The 16,646-nt window shown below is 37.5% G+C and overlaps 2 protein-coding genes and 1 long non-coding RNA gene across 3 annotated transcripts; all 3 read left to right on the top strand.

Annotated features, from left to right (window-relative positions):
• The first annotated feature begins 7,726 nt into the window (after nt 1-7,726).
• On the top strand, nt 7,727-8,911 carry LOC135153004 (uncharacterized). The gene is made up of 2 exons (XR_010292434.1): nt 7,727-8,364; nt 8,501-8,911. It is a non-coding gene; the product is annotated as an uncharacterized LOC135153004 (long non-coding RNA).
• Nucleotides 8,912-10,789: 1,878 nt separating this feature from the next.
• On the top strand, nt 10,790-11,806 carry LOC108221352 (putative germin-like protein 2-1). The gene is made up of 2 exons (XM_017395234.2): nt 10,790-11,021; nt 11,115-11,806. The coding sequence occupies exons 1-2, from the start codon at nt 10,910-10,912 to the stop codon at nt 11,648-11,650; spliced, it is 648 nt and encodes a 215-aa protein (XP_017250723.2). The 5' UTR covers nt 10,790-10,909; the 3' UTR covers nt 11,651-11,806.
• Nucleotides 11,807-13,230: 1,424 nt separating this feature from the next.
• On the top strand, nt 13,231-15,246 carry LOC108222569 (F-box protein At4g11590-like). The gene is made up of 2 exons (XM_064092937.1): nt 13,231-13,520; nt 13,969-15,246. Exon 2 carries the CDS (start codon nt 14,011-14,013, stop codon nt 15,178-15,180), a length of 1,170 nt encoding a protein of 389 aa, XP_063949007.1. The 5' UTR covers nt 13,231-13,520; nt 13,969-14,010; the 3' UTR covers nt 15,181-15,246.
• Nucleotides 15,247-16,646: the final 1,400 nt, after the last annotated feature.

Below are 16,646 nucleotides of genomic sequence, written 5' to 3'. Positions count from 1 at the left end.
AAATAATTGGTCCTAATTTACTTTCATAATCTATTTCTTATATATACTCGTTAAATATACAAATAACACAATTTTTATTTATATTCATGAATAAGTTTTTATATATTCAAAAACAAAACTATGGAGTTCAATTTTTGTTGAGTTTTTAGAGCCTTAACCATGGCCTTTGTTGGTATATATAGGATCCAAAAGCTGCAGTTTTTTTATGTTTTTTTTAAAGTATTAACTATTATTTGCAGGAATAACAGGATTGTTCAGGGTGAAAGTCAATAATAACATATTTTTAAAAGAATATGTCCAAAATGACCGCGGCACAAAAAGTGTATCCAAACTAACCAAATGAATGCGCATAAGAGAGATGCGTATCCCGGTACACGCATGTGCAAGATGCGTGTTGTAGCAGAATACTGTGGTAAGACATTTTCATTTTAAAATAATTTATTTGCAGACATATTGTTTTAATGTGATACGCATTGCATGAATGCGTGGGTCTTCGAATACGCATGGTATAAATGCGTAAGTGACTCGTACTAGTTCCTTTGACTTCTTATTATTTATGATATATTCTTGTTCAGAGTGAATTTTAATGTCATCAATCACATGTTTTAGTTTGCGTGTAAACTAATACATAAAGCACATGTACTCAGAGTGGATCCACTGTATGCATATTCTTCTCTGGTATATAGGTAAGGAAGTATGAGTTTCGATTGTCATTTGAGAGAATACGCATATGGCATATGCGTATTTAAGTGGATAAATAAGGCGTTTCTGCTGACAAGTGATATTTAGGACAACCACCTTCATAAAATTTAATATTTAGGGCATTTTCTCGATTGTTCATAGATTATATTTTTCTCTCATTACTGTGTCTAGATTTATAATACGAGTCCATTAAATCATATGGTGTGTCCAATATCTATCTTTATTCTTTCTTTGGATAAATTGAGGGTTTTTTAGTTAAATCGGTGAATGTAATCTATAAATTGGTAATTTTTGTAAAAATTAATTGATTTTTTTTAATAAATTGAAGACTTTTAGAATACCGCAAAAAAGAAGAGTTAAATATTGTGCTAGGCGAGTAATGTTTCTGTCGGTAAACAATATAAAAACAACCACAGTCCATCTAGGACAAGGGTTTCAAGGCCTGTCTTCTTCGTGTTGGCTATAATCTTAAACTCACATTATTGTTTTCCTTATTTATTTAGTCAGTTTTATTGTACTTGATTTGGTCGTTCGTGTCTGAAGATTATCTAGGAATTTGTTTTGAATAAATCCAGTAATGGAGTATGTTTAGGAGTGTGATGGAATATGTTTAGGAGCCTGTTAGCTGATGTCCTAGTTTGTAGCCTCTGAGGGTGGTAATTTCCTTATCTGTTTTTCTCTTTAATTATTGTACTTGGTCATTATCAAATAATATTAAGACTTAAGAGAGTTTGTTCCAAGCGTACGTCAATTTGTGTGAATGCTGTGCTTTACATATATATTGTTTACTGTGATACAAGTTTAGCAGACAGTGTGAACTCTGTACTACATTTGGTATCAGAGCTCGGGTATTGAGTGATCATCTCGAGTGTATGTCAAAGTCAGCTGCGATGGACGCCGGAAAGAGTAAGGGAGGAACGATGGGATTAACGTATCCCATGCTGACCAAAACAAATTATACAGCCTGGGCAATGAAGATGAAGGTCTTCATGCAGGCGCATGGAGTTTGGGAGGCTGTGGAGCCAAGTGACCCGAAGGCTGCGGTAGATGACAGAACGGACAAGGTTGCTCTTGCCATGATCTACCAGAGTATACCTGAAGAACACTTACTTTCTCTCGCAGAAAAGAAGAAAGCTAAGGATGCCTGGGAGGCAATAAAGACTATGTGTCAAGGAGCAAGTCGAGCGAAGGCTGCAAAGATCCAGACCTTGAAGGCTGAGTTCGAATTTTTGAGCATGAAAGATACAGATTTGTTGGAAGATTTCTGCATGAAGCTAAATGGAATCGTGACAAATATCCGAGCACTTGGTGAAGACATAAAGGAATCATACGTTGTGAAGAAAATCCTCCATGCTGTGCCACCAAAATTCCTGCAAATTGCATCAACTATGGAACCGTTCGGGAATTTGGAAACCATGACGGTGGAGGAGGCCGTGGGTTCCCTGAAAGCTCATGAGGAGAGAATTAAAGGTAACACGGAGAACAATGGTGGTCAGCTGTTGATGACAGAGGAAGACTGGATAAAAGGGAAGGTGGAGAAAACAAATTGCTCCTCACCAGGGAGGAGTGGCAAAGACGTATGAATAGATCAAATCCAGAAGGGTCATCAAATGCTAGAGGTTATGGAATAAGGGACAAGAGCAAAGTCAAGTGTTATAACTGTCACTTGTATGGCCATTTTGCCGCTGAGTGTCGAAGGCCAAAACGCACAAAGGAGACTAAACAGGAGGCTCTTATGGCACGGACTGAAGAAGATGAGCCAGCTTTGTTGTTGGCAAAACACGAGAAAGAAGGGGGAAAAATATTGTTGAATGAACAAAGTGTTAAACCAAAGCTAGCAAGTGGTGTCAAAGTGAGTGAAGGAGCTTCAAGCCTATGGTACCTGGACAACGGAGCAAGCAACCATATGACTGGTGATAAAGAAAAAATTGTTGAACTAGACCAAGGGATCACTGGGTTGGTGAAGTTTGGTGACGGCTCAACCGTGAAGATCGAAGGCAAGGGTTCGATTATTTTCAAATGCAAAAATGGTGAAGAAAGAAAGCTTCATGAGGTATTTTACATTCCCACACTTTGTAGTAACATAATAAGCCTGGGTCAAATGTCGGAGGATGGGATTAAAGTGGTTCTTAAGGGAGAATTTCTGTGGGTTTTTGAAGAAAAAGGAAAAGTTCTCATGAAAGTAAAACGCTCGCCAAATCGTTTGTATAAGTTAATTGCAGAAACTGTCAAACCAGAGTGTTTATTGTCTAAAACAGAGAAGGTGTCTAGGTTGTGGCATACACGTTTGGGGCATGTAAATTATCAATCTATGGTTCTGATGAACAAGAAAAATATGGTACATGGGTTTCCAAATGTAGGCTTGTCAAATGAAGTGTGTACTGGGTGTCTGAAGTCAAAACAAGTTAGAAAGAGTTTTCCAAAAAAATCGAGTTTCAATGCAACACAAACTCTGCAGTTAGTACATGGAGACTTATGTGGTCCAATTGATCCAATCACACCTGGTGGAAACAAATATTGTTTTCTGTTGGTTGATGATTTTACGCGAGTTATGTGGGTGTACATGTTAAAGAGTAAAGACGAAGCTTTTGGTGTGTTTAAGAGGTTTCGAGCTCAAGTCGAGGATGACAAGAAAAAAATAAGGGTCTTCAGGACGGATCGAGGAGGGGAGTTTACTTCCACAGAGTTTAAAATTTATTGCGAAGAAGCGGGAATAGAGAGACACTACACTGCTCCTTATACGCCCCAACAAAATGGTGTGGTGGAACGTAGGAACAGAACAGTAGTAGAGATGGCTCGCAGCTACTTAAAGGAGATGAGGTTACCAATGATGTTTTGGGGAGAAGCTTTGAGACACTCTGTATATGTGCTGAATCGATTGCCAACAAGGTCTGTTTCTGATCAGACTCCATACGAAGCATGGACGGGTCTGAAACCGAACATCAGTCACATACGCATATTTGGGTGTGTGACACACATGAAGGTTCCATCTATTCACATGAAGAAACTGGATGATAGGAGCATGGAGGTGATAAACTTAGGAAGGGAACCAGGCACTAAGGCTTACCGATTGTATGATCCTGTAAGTAAACAAGTGATGGTTAGCCGAGACGTAGTGTTTGATGAGAATAGAAGCTGGCAGTGGGAAAAAGACGGAAGTTGTGATGAGCATGACCTGGGAACATTCTCTGTATTGGACCTCGATGAAGCAAACGAAGAAAGTCAAGGAACTACTGAACAAGATTTAGATGGAGAGGCTGGGGGTACTGAAGATATGGAACCACCGCAATCACCAAGATTTAGTGCAAACTGGGAAGATCACGATGAACGTGCTGAACCTCGACGTTACAGGTCCTTGGTTGACATTTATAATGTGTCTGAGCCAGTGGAATTAGAGGAAGAATTAATGCTTATGGAAGTAGAGGAACCCCATAGTTATGAACAAGCGGTAAAAGAAAAGGATTGGAGGCTGTCAATGCAGAGAGAACTCGAATCTATAGAGAAAAATGGTACATGGAGTTTAACGGAATTGCCAAATGGACACAAAGTCATTGATCTGAAATGGATATTTAAGTTAAAGAAAGATGCAAGCGGAAAAATTGTGAAACACAAGGCGAGGTTAGTTGCGAAAGGGTATGTTCAAGAACATGGGGTGGACTATGAAGAAATTTTTGCACCTGTGACGAGATTGGAGACGGTTAGGTTGCTGTTGGCTCTGTCAGCTAAGAATAATTGGGAAGTGCATCACTTGGATGTGAAAACTGCTTTTCTTAATGGAGACATTAACGAAGAGGTGTATGTTGCACAACCTAAAGGATATGTGAAGAAAGGTCAAGAATGATTGGTGTATAAATTATCCAAAGCATTGTATGGGTTGAAACAGGCGCCTCGTGCATGGTATGCTAAACTAAATAGCTGCCTTGAAAAACTTGGATTTGAACGGTGCCCATATGATCAGGCTGCGTATACCAGAAGAGAGAAAGGGGAAGTTTTGATCATTGCTGTCTACGTTGACGATCTTCTGGTCACGGGGTCGAGTGTGTCAGACATTGAAAGCTTCAAGAGACAAATGAATAGTTTCTTTGAGATGAGTGATTTAGGTAAGCTGACTTACTATCTGGGTTTGGAAGTAGAGCTGGGAGATGGGTTCGTTGAGCTGAAGCAAAGTGGTTATGCCAAGAAAGTTCTCAGGCAGGCTGGATTGGAGGATTGTAATCCCACTAAACTTCCCATGGATCCGAAGGAACAATTGACTAAAGATGAAGGGGGTGTACGAGTTGATGCAACAAAATTCAGAAGCATGGTTGGAGGGTTAAGGTACCTCGTGCATACCAGACTAGATATAGCCTTTTCGGTGGGTATCATGAGCAGATTTATGGAAGCTCCAACTGTCATGCACATGAATGCGATCAAACGAATCCTTCGGTATGTAAAAGGCACTCTGGAGACAGGCCTGGTGTATTCACGGAAGAATGGAAATAATGAATTAACAGGATACTCAGATAGTGATCATGCAGGCCATATTGAGGATCGAAGGAGCACTGGGGGAATGGTTTTTTACTTAAATGAAAGCTTGGTTACATGGGTATCGCAGAAGCAAAGGTGTGTAGCTTTATCAACCTGTGAAGCTGAGTTTATGGTTGCAACTGCTGCAGCATGTCAGAGTATATGGTTGCGAAAGTTATTAGAGAAAGTGATAGATGAAACTATTGGGCCAGTTGTTTTATATTTGGACAATAAATCTGCGATCGATCTCTCGAAAAATCCAGTTTTTCATGGACGTAGCAAACACATTGATGTTCGATATCACTTTATACGAGAGTGTGTTGAACGTGAAGAGATTATTGTCAAGCATGTGTCCAATGAAAATCAGCGTGCATATATATTGACTAAAGCCTTGCCAACCATCAGGTTCGAGAGAATGAGAAAATTGTTGGGAGTCAGGGAGCTTGCCAAGAGAGTTTAAGATTAAGGGGGGAAATGTTGGCTATAATCTTAAACTCACATTATTATTTTCCTTATTTATTTAGTCAGTTTTATTGTACTTGATTTGGTCGTTCGTGTCTGAAGATTATCTAGGAATTTGTTTTGAATAAATCCAGTAATGGAGTATGTTTAGGAGTGTGATGGAATATGTTTAGGAGCCTGTTAGCTGATGTCCTAGTTTGTAGCCTCTGAGGGTGGTAATTTCCTTATCTGTTTTTCTCTTTAAGTATTGTACTTGGTCATTATCAAATAATATTAAGAGAGTTTGTTCCAAGCGTACGTCAATTTGTGTGAATGCTGTGCTTTACATATTGTTTACTGTGATACAAGTTTAGCAGAAAGTGTGAACTCTGTACTACACTTCGTTTGCTTAGTTCAATCACAGGTTCTAGAACAACTAAATAAGGGTTTCTTCGTTTTTGATTATAAGCTGGTCTCGATGCAGAAAAATAATAGCGATAAATCTTAGTCAACTCTCTCATCATTCCCAGAGCACGAAAATCATAACAGGAGGAAAAGAAGTCCGGAAATAGCGATGAGCAATTTACCAGATGATCTATGGTTCCAGATCTTCCTCTGCCTTCCGGTGAAGGATCTACTTGCATCCAAGTGTGTTTGAAAATCCTGGCTGTCCAACATTTCAAGCCGTCATTTCGTCACAGATCATCTGCGTCGCTCAATCTCAAGCGGGGAGGATGATGAAACTCTCATCGTTCATCATAATTCAGTTTTTCTAGAGCTACAAGGCGTTGGCCCTTTTTCACTCACCCACCTCACTTCTGGAGGCATTTTAGAACAACTCGACTATCCTTACTCTGAAGGTACATCTTGTAGAATTTTAGGTTCTGATTGTGGAATTGTTTGTGTTCTTGTTGAGCATGGAAGGGGATATTATATTTACCTTTGGAACCCTGCTACAAAACTCTCCAAACTCGTTCCCTCTCAAGCCGAAGGTCGCCTCTTAAAGCGGCAAATTATAGTCTTTGGTTTTGATCAGAAAGATTTTGATTGTAAAGTTGTTGAAGTTGTATCTGCCTCTACTTCGGTATACTCTTCAAACAGGAATGCTTGGCGAAAGATGTTTCCAATTAAGCAAATTCTGCCCATTGATGTTCCCTTTGCAGCTTTAGAAGTATGTTTGCACGGCTTTTTGTTAACAACAGGACATAAAGGTATGATGGCTTTTGATCTCAACAAGGAGGTGTTTATTTATAATATTAACCTCCCTACTGTAGATCCTGAAGGCACTTGCATTGCTGGATATTATGATTCAATTGCTGTTATGATGTGCGAACAATCTGAAAATAAGGTGAAATTGTGGACATTAGATGATGATGCCTTAGTGGTGGTGGAGTAGAGGCATCGTGGACTATGTGAAGCTCAGTTTTGATGTAGGTGATCAGCATTTTTATCGTCCTCGGGGACTTTTTAACAGCGTTGAGTTCTTACTGGTTGATTATAACTACAACCGGTTTCTTTATAACCCCTACAAGCAAGCGCCAACAAATCTTCGCCCTACTACCTCCTGGGGGATTTTTAACCATACAAAGAGCCTTTTTCCAATTGCAGGGTCCAAACAAGTCAAGTGGACTGCTTCACCTTGGAGGCAACTGCAACTTGAGAGGGACATCTCAACTGATAATGATGAAAGTCATGATGATGATTAGGGTGCAACATCTAACTCAGGCTAAAGTGCGAGCGACACGGAGAGGGAAGTGATGTCGGAAATAATGTGGTCCTTTTGTAGTTTAAGTTAAATGTGCTATGCTCTTGATATATTTCTGGTTAATTGTGACATTTATTTTTATTATGTTTTAAAACTTTTGAATTTCTTGTGATGTAATGACTGATGAATCTTAGTTTCCTGTTAATTTTATGACACATTGAGCTTTTGTATCAAATTCCATGATTTATTGTTGTCTTGTGTGTTTTACTTGGGATAGATGTGTTCAGGGTCCAAAATAAAGTTACTAAATATACCTCTTCTGGGGCTGCACAAAGAAGGTAAAACCAGTGATAGGTATATAAAGTTACTAAATATACCTCTTCTGGGGCTGCACAAAGAAGGTAAAACCAGTGATAGATGTGTTCAGGGTCCAAAATCTGGCATACGCGAGATCGTATTTGGTAATTTCTACAACCTCACCTGAATAGCAGGACACATCTCATATTTATTCTCTAGTGCTACATGTATTCTCCAATAGTCTAGCTTTTTATTTAATATATAGTGAAAAATGGGTAATGGCAACTAGTAGTTTAAATTTTATTGTTCGTTCTTGTTTTTTTAATTTTAACTTCATGGAGTGAACTATGACCCACTGAATTATGTTATGTTCTATCTACCTTGTTTAGTGTTCTAGAAGTTTTAGTCTAATACACTGTCACCCTGCTTTTTCTTTGTCTTGTGGTGTGTTCACATTTTTTTTTCTTATAGTTGTGGTTAACTTATTTTTCATTAAAATTCTGTTCGATTTCATCTGCTTTTACTTATTTCTGGAAACGTTAACATGTATCCAGTCACCACTGCTCTTCTAATTTGCTTTGTCATGCATTTGATTTTTGAAAAATAAAACATTAATGCATGGTTCTGATATCTCAGGTTAGGTTGTGGATGTTGGACTTGCAGTTAGAAAATTCAAGAAAGGCGAAGAAGTTGTAGCCATGCTTGGAACAACGGTATAGAATACTCTTATATCTCCGTTTTAGTTCTATCAAGTACTTCATATATTGCGGAATGGATTATGCGAGAAACATTTCAGTTGTTATTGTTATGTTTGCTCATTAATTTTTGCTCATTATGATATTGAAACAGACTAGAGGTGGATTAGTTGAGTATGCAGTAGCAAAGCAAGAAGTGATGGTTCTAAGGCCACTTGAACTATCAGCTGGTGAATGTGCCGCATTAGGCACTCGAGGGTTAACCGCTTACCAATGCCTCATCACAGCGGGAGTAGTCCTTTGAAAAGACACCCACCTATGAACATACTAACTGCTGCAGCTTGAGGTGGTGTTGGTCACTATGCAGTTCTGGTCGCAAAGCTAGGGAACATTTATGTCACTATAACATGTGGCTCTTGCACCATTGATTTTGTGAAGAAGACCTAAAGGATGAGTTGGATTTGTTAGGTAGTTTAGTTTGGTTGGATTTTTTTTGAACTTTGGTTTGTATGAATGATTAGTTAATTTTGCTGTTGATATAGTAAACTTTTGAATAGTTGTTTAATGTTGCAGTACCACACATATATTCAGATATTTAGTACAAAATATGTTGTAGAAAGTAGCCCTTGTGGGCCCCACACTTTGACCTCCACATGGGACTGACACGTGTCTGACCCACATGTGGGTCCCATTTTTTTTAAAATCAGAAGGTCTAACGTAACATAAAATTTCAGTTGCAATAGGGTAGTTGGTTGTTGCAGTAGCATGTCTATTGTAACAGCAAACCCCATGTTGCAGTAGATAATCATAATGTTGCAATAGAAGCCTAGGGCAACATCGAAAAAAGCAACTTAAATTTTATGTTGCAATAGCCATTTTTCGGGCTATTGCAACATATTTTGGGGTTATGGCATCATTTTTCCGATGTTGTTGTAGGCCATATATGGCGTAGTGATTATGGAGCTGATTTTCTCAATAGTTGTATTCCTCCTAGATCACTAGTTTCTGATAAAGAAGATATTCTTATGTCTTATTAGTTTTTCAGCCTTGCATTTATCATAACATGACTGTATAGTGAGTGTGGATTGTGCCTGGATTGCTCGAATACAATTACAAAAGCTAAAAACAAGGCTTACCAAAGACAGCATTGACACGATTACTGCTCGGATAACACATTTATGTATTCCTCAGTCGCACACAAGCATCATAATATTTATGTGAAGGCCCTCAAGCGCCATTGACAAGCATTTACTTAGGATATTTGTATGCTTCTATTTAACTTCTATCAATAATATTGGCTATGTAATCAACTGATTTAATTAATATCTGATAAAGAAGCTATTCTTATTTCTTGTTTGTTTTTAAGCCTTACATGTATTCCAAATTAATTAATTTGGAAGAAGATCGTGGCAGTTAGCTGTAGATATTGACATTGTATTTCAATTTATATTCATAAATCTATGATCCTCCTCTTTTCTTACAGGCAGAGCATCGGAGGAGTTAATAGCTGCTTTATTTAGCATATCACGGTGTCAGCGGCAGTTCTTTGTTCGACTTGCATTCAATCTTGTGGTTTTCAGTATTATATTGATAAACAAGTTGATCAGTATAATTGACTGTCCTCGGTTTCTCTTTACATTTTAACTTTTTGCCCTTACTAATTTTATCAGGTTCCGTTGCTTCTCAGAATATATTTCACCTGCTTGTAAAACCCGAATTCAATTTTTTGATATTTCTCACATTTATTAACGATGTCTGTAGCTAGCTGGCTTCTCATCGCCATCCATATATATAGCCCTGTGTCTAGCACAAGTATTTATGGTAGTTTACTAGTTTACTCCCTCGGTCCATTTTTATTGTCACATTTCTATTTTTGTTTGTCAATTTAACTAAATTTTGTTCAAAGATTATAAGTCACCCTTTCATTATTTTAAAAAACTGAAAATTACATCTTAAAGTATATTAAAAGTTATTTTCGATGACATTTTTTTTTATTTTATCGATTGATAAAATATTAATAAATTTCAGTCCAATTTTGGTCAATTTGACCGGCACAATATCAATGACAACTAAAAAGGACGGAGGGAGTATAATATAAAGACTCAAAAGAGTAAACTCAAATTAAAGTAAACTAAATATATGCGTTCATCCGCCCTCCCATCATGCATGATTACCAAATGGGCAGATTAGTTTGATTAGAAATAAGTCAAATAACCTATCTAATATTTAATCTGGATCGGCGGTACTATATGTGTAATCGGGTTTCTTAGCCAAGTCAATGTTTTACGTGACAAATTTATGATAATCTTTCACGCGTTTATGCGTATGTAAAAAGAACTGGATGACCCTTTCGTGAGATATATAATCAAAGGACGGCAGTCGGCGTCCATGCAATCTAATAGCTGGAAGGATATCTCCCTGCACTGCAGGCTGCAAAGCTGCGTGTATATGTACTTCATCACAACTCATTACTGGATATAGCTTCAAGCATTGCACAATATTCATACTCATTCGAAAACTATATACTCAGGATTTCATTTGAAGGGAAATATATAATTAATTAATGGCAGGTTTACTCATCTTTGTAGGGCTTATAGCTCTTTCCTCCTCATTGGCCATGGCTGCTGACCATAGTCCTCTTCAAGATTTCTGCGTTGCTGAATCCAATAGCCAAGGTATCACAATACTAAATCACTAATATTTATGTCCACTATTCCGATTATATATTTATGTCGACTTAACTTTAACACTATATTTGGAAACTGTAGTTCTTCTGAATGGTCTGGCGTGTAAGAAAGCAAGCACGGTAGAAGCCAGTGACTTCTCCTTCAGTGGACTTCACTTAGCAGGCAACACAAGCAATGCAGTTGGATCAAGGGTAACTCTGGTTTCCGCTACTCAAATTCCTGGACTCAACACGCTTGGAATCTCTCTCGCCCGCATTGACTATGCACCATGGGGCATCAACCCACCTCACGCCCATCCTCGTGCCACTGAAATCCTGACCGTCATGGAAGGCAGCCTTGAAGTTGGATTCATCACCTCCAATCCCGACAATCGTTTGATCTCAAAGATTCTGAACAAGGGTGATGTTTTTGTGTTCCCCATCGGTCTCGTACATTACCAGAAAAATGTAGGAAATGGTAAAGCAATGGCTATTGCCGGACTTAGCAGCCAAAATCCAGGAGTGATTACTATCGCAAATGCAGTGTTCGGTTCTAAGCCGGACATATCAACTGATATACTCGTCAGGGCTTTGCAGGTGGACAAGAGCATCATCACCAGGACCCAGGCTATATTTTAATGAATTTCATTTATTATTTCATGCACTGAAGAGACTGGTCGTAAAACTGATATTACACCTAAGCTGTTAATTTTATTTACTCCTGAATTCTTTGACAATGCATTACTATTGTTCCGTTCCTTAATTTAATTCTTAATGGAAGAAATCTTACCTACAGTTCTTTTCTTCATCTTGTCCAAAAATACCAGAGATAAAATTATGTCCCCCAGGAGCTTGGCTTCCTCATAATACTACACTGATCTTCAGCTTCTAGTCATCAGACACTAGTTTACTTCCATCTGCCGGTATCAGAAATCGGTGTTGCTTGTGATTACCTTTTTGTTCCATTTTTGTGTAACATGACCGAATTATGAACTAATTAAGTACCTCCTCCAAAGCACCATATTCTTAGAAAAGGGGAATAGTCACTAGAGGAAAAGCAGCTATTTTTTCGGCCAAAAACAGATTTCGACTAGATTTGGTCGAAATATATTTTCGACAAGACTCCGTCGAAACAATATATTCGACTGGAAACGGTCGAAATTATATTTTCGCCTAGAAATTGTGAAAAATTCTATGATCCAAAGTGCGGGAAATTTCCTGCCACATGGATATTTTCGACGGGATGTTATTTTCGACCGAGTCCATGGACGGGAAAAAACTTCGACCGGTTCACTGGAAGAAAAGCGGAAATTTGTAGCACTTTCAAATTTGAAACCTTTAAAATGATTACAGTATTTGTCGACCGCTTTTGGTCGAATTTATATTTTCGACCATATTTGGTAGAATGTATTGATTCGACCGTTTTTGGTCAAATTATAAACAAAACTTATAATTTTAAAAATTATATTACATAAAGAATCATTATTTAGTTAAAAATCTTGAACAATCATATATGTTTTGCAAGAAGGACATTAAAAACATGGACTCCGCAAAATATGTTCAGCTTGCAAAACATACCGTGTTTTTTTTTAAGTTTTAATGAAATAACAATAATCATATAACATGCTTTGTAAATAATAAAATTTGTAATGTTTTGGTTGCAGAAAATGATGGTTTCTAAGAGAATAATTGATTATATAGGTAGACCTATATTTCGGTCCAAGTATCGACCGACCAAACTTTCAATGTTTCGGCTTTAATAATATAGTATAGATTAGTATCGATGTGAGATTAATACGAATCTACTTTATATGCAAATATTTCAAATGTATTTATTTATTATCGATTTTTAAGACAAAAGGTGTGCTTATATCTCTTCAAACATGGTTGTGTAAATCGGAAATCGAAAATCGGTGGACCTACTGATTCAAAATTTTATTGGAGATTTATCGGAGATTCTTTTATAAATTGTAGGGTTTTCATCAAATCGGTGAATATATTCTATAAATTAGTGAATTTTTATAAAAATTAATCAGAATATTTTTTAATAAATTGAAAACAATTTTAGAATACTGCTTTCAAATATTATTTACTCAATTAAATGAGAAGAAAAAAAGAAGAGAATTTGACAAAACTACCCCCTTTTAACATATTAATTGCGGTTATACTATATGTTTGCCCCAGTAACTCTTTGTATCTTTGTCTTCATTTCTCCCTCATCTACCTCTATCTCGGTGCTTTCTTTATCTCTCTCTTTCTCTTTATCCTCGCTCTCTTCACCTTCTCCCTATATCTCGTTATCTCTCGTCACGCCTTCTCTCCCTTTCTCTCGAACTTTCAATTAATAAGATGAATTTTTGATTAATTAGGATTTCAGATTTTGGGTAAATCAAAGATTGAATCAAAAAAATTGATGAGATTGATTGCTGGTTGCACTGATTGTTGTTTTTGATTTTGTAGTTGCTTAGGCGGAGGAGGCAGAAGGAAAATCAAGAAAGAGAGATGGACCGTAAGTCTTGGCTGGTTGCTTTGAGTTGTTTTCTTGTTTGTATTAGTTGGTTGCTTTTGAGTTGATTTTTAATTTGTTGCTTTAGTTGATTTTTTTGTTGCAATGCTTGTTGATTTTAATTTTGTTGATTATTTTGGTGTTATTAGTAATGGCCCCAAAGGGGCATTCAGTTCTCTATCTTTGCCATCAGTTGCAACTTATTATTCAAATAAATATACTTTTCAATAGATTTTTCAAGTTGCATTTGTGGTTGCGTATATGGTTGCCAGTAGTTACAGATGTAATTGCAAATGCAATCTTCGTATTTTTGCAAATATTTTTTGAAAGATAGTATTTTTACAATTTGTTTTAGTTAATGACAGTATTTTTACAAAAATTCATTTAGACTTGGGTATTTACGAAAAATAATAGTGATAAATCTTCGTCAACTCTCCCATCATTCCCACAGGAAGAAAATCATAATAGGAGGAAAAGAAGTCCGGAAACAGCGATGAGCAATTTAACAGATGACCTCTGGTTTGAGATTTTCCTCCGCCTTCCGGTGAAGGATCTACTTGCATCCAAGTGTGTTTGCAAATCCTGGCTGTCCAACATTTCGAGCCGTCGTTTCGTCACAGATCATCTCCGTCGCTCAATCTCAAGTGGGGAGGATGATGAAACTCTTATCGTTCATCATTCAGTAAATCTAGAACTACAAGGCTGGGGCCCTTTTTCACTCACCCACCTCACTTCTGGCGACGTTTTAGAACAACTCGACTATCCTTACTCTGAAGGTTACTATTCTTCTGGACCAACATCTTCTAGAATTTTGGGTTCTAATTGTGGCATTGTTTGTGTTCTTGTTGAGCATGGAAGGAGATATGATATTTACCTTTGGAACCCTGCTACAAAACTCTCCAAACTAGTTCCCTCTCAAGCCGAAGGTCGCCTCTTAAAGCAGCAGATTATAGGCTTTGGTTTTGATCAGAAAGATTTTGATTGTAAAGTTGTTGAAATTGTATTCTCCTCTACTTCAGTGTATTCTTCAAACAGGAATGCTTGGCGAAAGATGTATCCAATTAAGCAAATTCTGCCCATCGATGTTCCCTTTGTAGCGTTAGAAGTATGCTTGCACGGATTTTTGTTAACAACGGGACATAAAGGTATGATGGCTTTTGATCTAAACAAGGAGGTATTTATTTATGATATTAAGCTCCCTGTAGATCCTGAAGACACTTGCATTGCTGAATATTATGATTCAATTGCTGTTATGATGTGTGAACGATCTGAAAATAAGGTGAAATTGTGGACATTGGATGATGAAGCATGCCTTAGTGGTGGTGGAGTAGAGGCATCGTGGACTATGAAGCTCAGTTTTGATGTAGGTGATCAGCATTTTTATCGTCCTCAGGGAATTTTCAACAGCGTTGAGTTCATACTGGTTGATTATAGATACAACCGGTTTCTTTATAACCCCTACAAGCAAGCGCCGACAAATCTTCGCCGTACTACCTCCTGGGAGATTTTCAACCATAAAAAGAGCCTTTTTCCAGTTGCAGGGTCCAAACCAGTCAAGTGGACTGCTTCACCTTGGAGGCAGCTGCAACTTGAGTGGGACTACAATGTGGAAAAGGATGAAGAAAGTATCTCAACTGATGATGATAAAAGTCATGATGATTAGGGTGCAACATCCAACTCAGGCTAAAGTGTGAGCAACAAGAAGAGGGAAGTGATGTCGGAAATAATGTGGTCCTTGTGGTTTAAGTTAAATGTCTTTGCTTAATATAATTCTGGTTAATTGTGACATTTAATTTCATTATGTTTTGAAACTTTTGAATTTCTTTTCATGTAATAACTGATGTTTCCTATTAATTTTATTAGAATTGAGTTTTTGTATCAAATTCCATGATTTATTGCTGTCTTACGTCTACTTGGGATATGCTGACTTTGGTGGTTAATTATGGAACTGATTTTGTCAATAGTTGTATTCCTCCAATAGTAATTTCCCTCATTTTATCAGACCTTAAGATAAACCATGTGGGGTAATCCAATGTTTCTTAGCATAAGTTGACGTAATTAATATGCGATTTCAGTCTGCCTATGCTGTGTTTTTCACATTGTGAATGTCTATGATGTATGACAACTATTTATTTAGCTTCTATCTTTAACTTTTTCCGTTTACTGAAACTCGTGCTACTGATGTCTACTGATCACTAGTCTCTGATAAAGAAGATATTCTTATATATGTCTTATTAGTTTTTCAGCCTTGCATTTACCGGCCATATTCCATAGTGACTCTGTGATTTTCATAATTTGGGGACGGCAGTTATGTTTTTTGATTAGAAAAGTGTAGTATTATTTGTGAGATATGTACTGTTCTATTATGTTTGGGGATTATGAATCAAGCAAAATACAGGTGCCTGGTTCTATATATTGGACATTGCTACTTAGCATGACTGTATAGTGAGTGTGGATTGTGCCTGCATTGCTCGAATACAATAACGGAAGCTAAAAACAAGGCTTACCAAAGATAGCATTGACACGATTACTGCTCGATCGGATAACATTTGTGTATTTCTCAGTCGCACACAAAGTTAGCAATCCTAAATGTGTTTCTCTCTTAATGCCAAGATGCCAAAATTTAAATGTATTTCACTTGGGTAGTTTTTTTAAATGGAGACTAAGTGACTTGAGTGTTATAATATGTGTGTTTTGCCTTAATGCAAAGCTTATACAGGCTTTTAGGGCTAACACAATCTAAATGCTTTCCAACTTCCGAGGGATGATTTTTTTTTTAATAATTTAACAAGTATTGTGGCAATAATCGATGAGATATTACTGCGCGCGCCTTCCTTGCTTTAGATTCAAGAAAAGAGAGCATTTCCAACCGCCAAAACCAACCGATCATTGTATTCAGAAAGAAAGCGGTCATTTCCGACCGATCTACCGACCAAACGAAGTCGGTTAGAAAAGATTGGGTTATTCACGACCAATGCAACCGACCGGCAGAGATCGATCAATTATAAGTGGGTGTGGGTTGGTTTTAAAACAGGGCTCCCCGAATGAACCCTGAAATTTCTTTCCGACCGTCTCATTTCTGACTGCCTTTAGTCGCTTTTAGGCCTATCCACGTGTATGCCAAGTCAC

This window comes from Daucus carota, chromosome 5, assembly GCF_001625215.2.
Source record: "Daucus carota subsp. sativus chromosome 5, DH1 v3.0, whole genome shotgun sequence".
Lineage (NCBI taxonomy): Eukaryota > Viridiplantae > Streptophyta > Magnoliopsida > Apiales > Apiaceae > Daucus > Daucus carota.
This window is presented reverse-complemented; position numbering and strand designations above follow the sequence as displayed.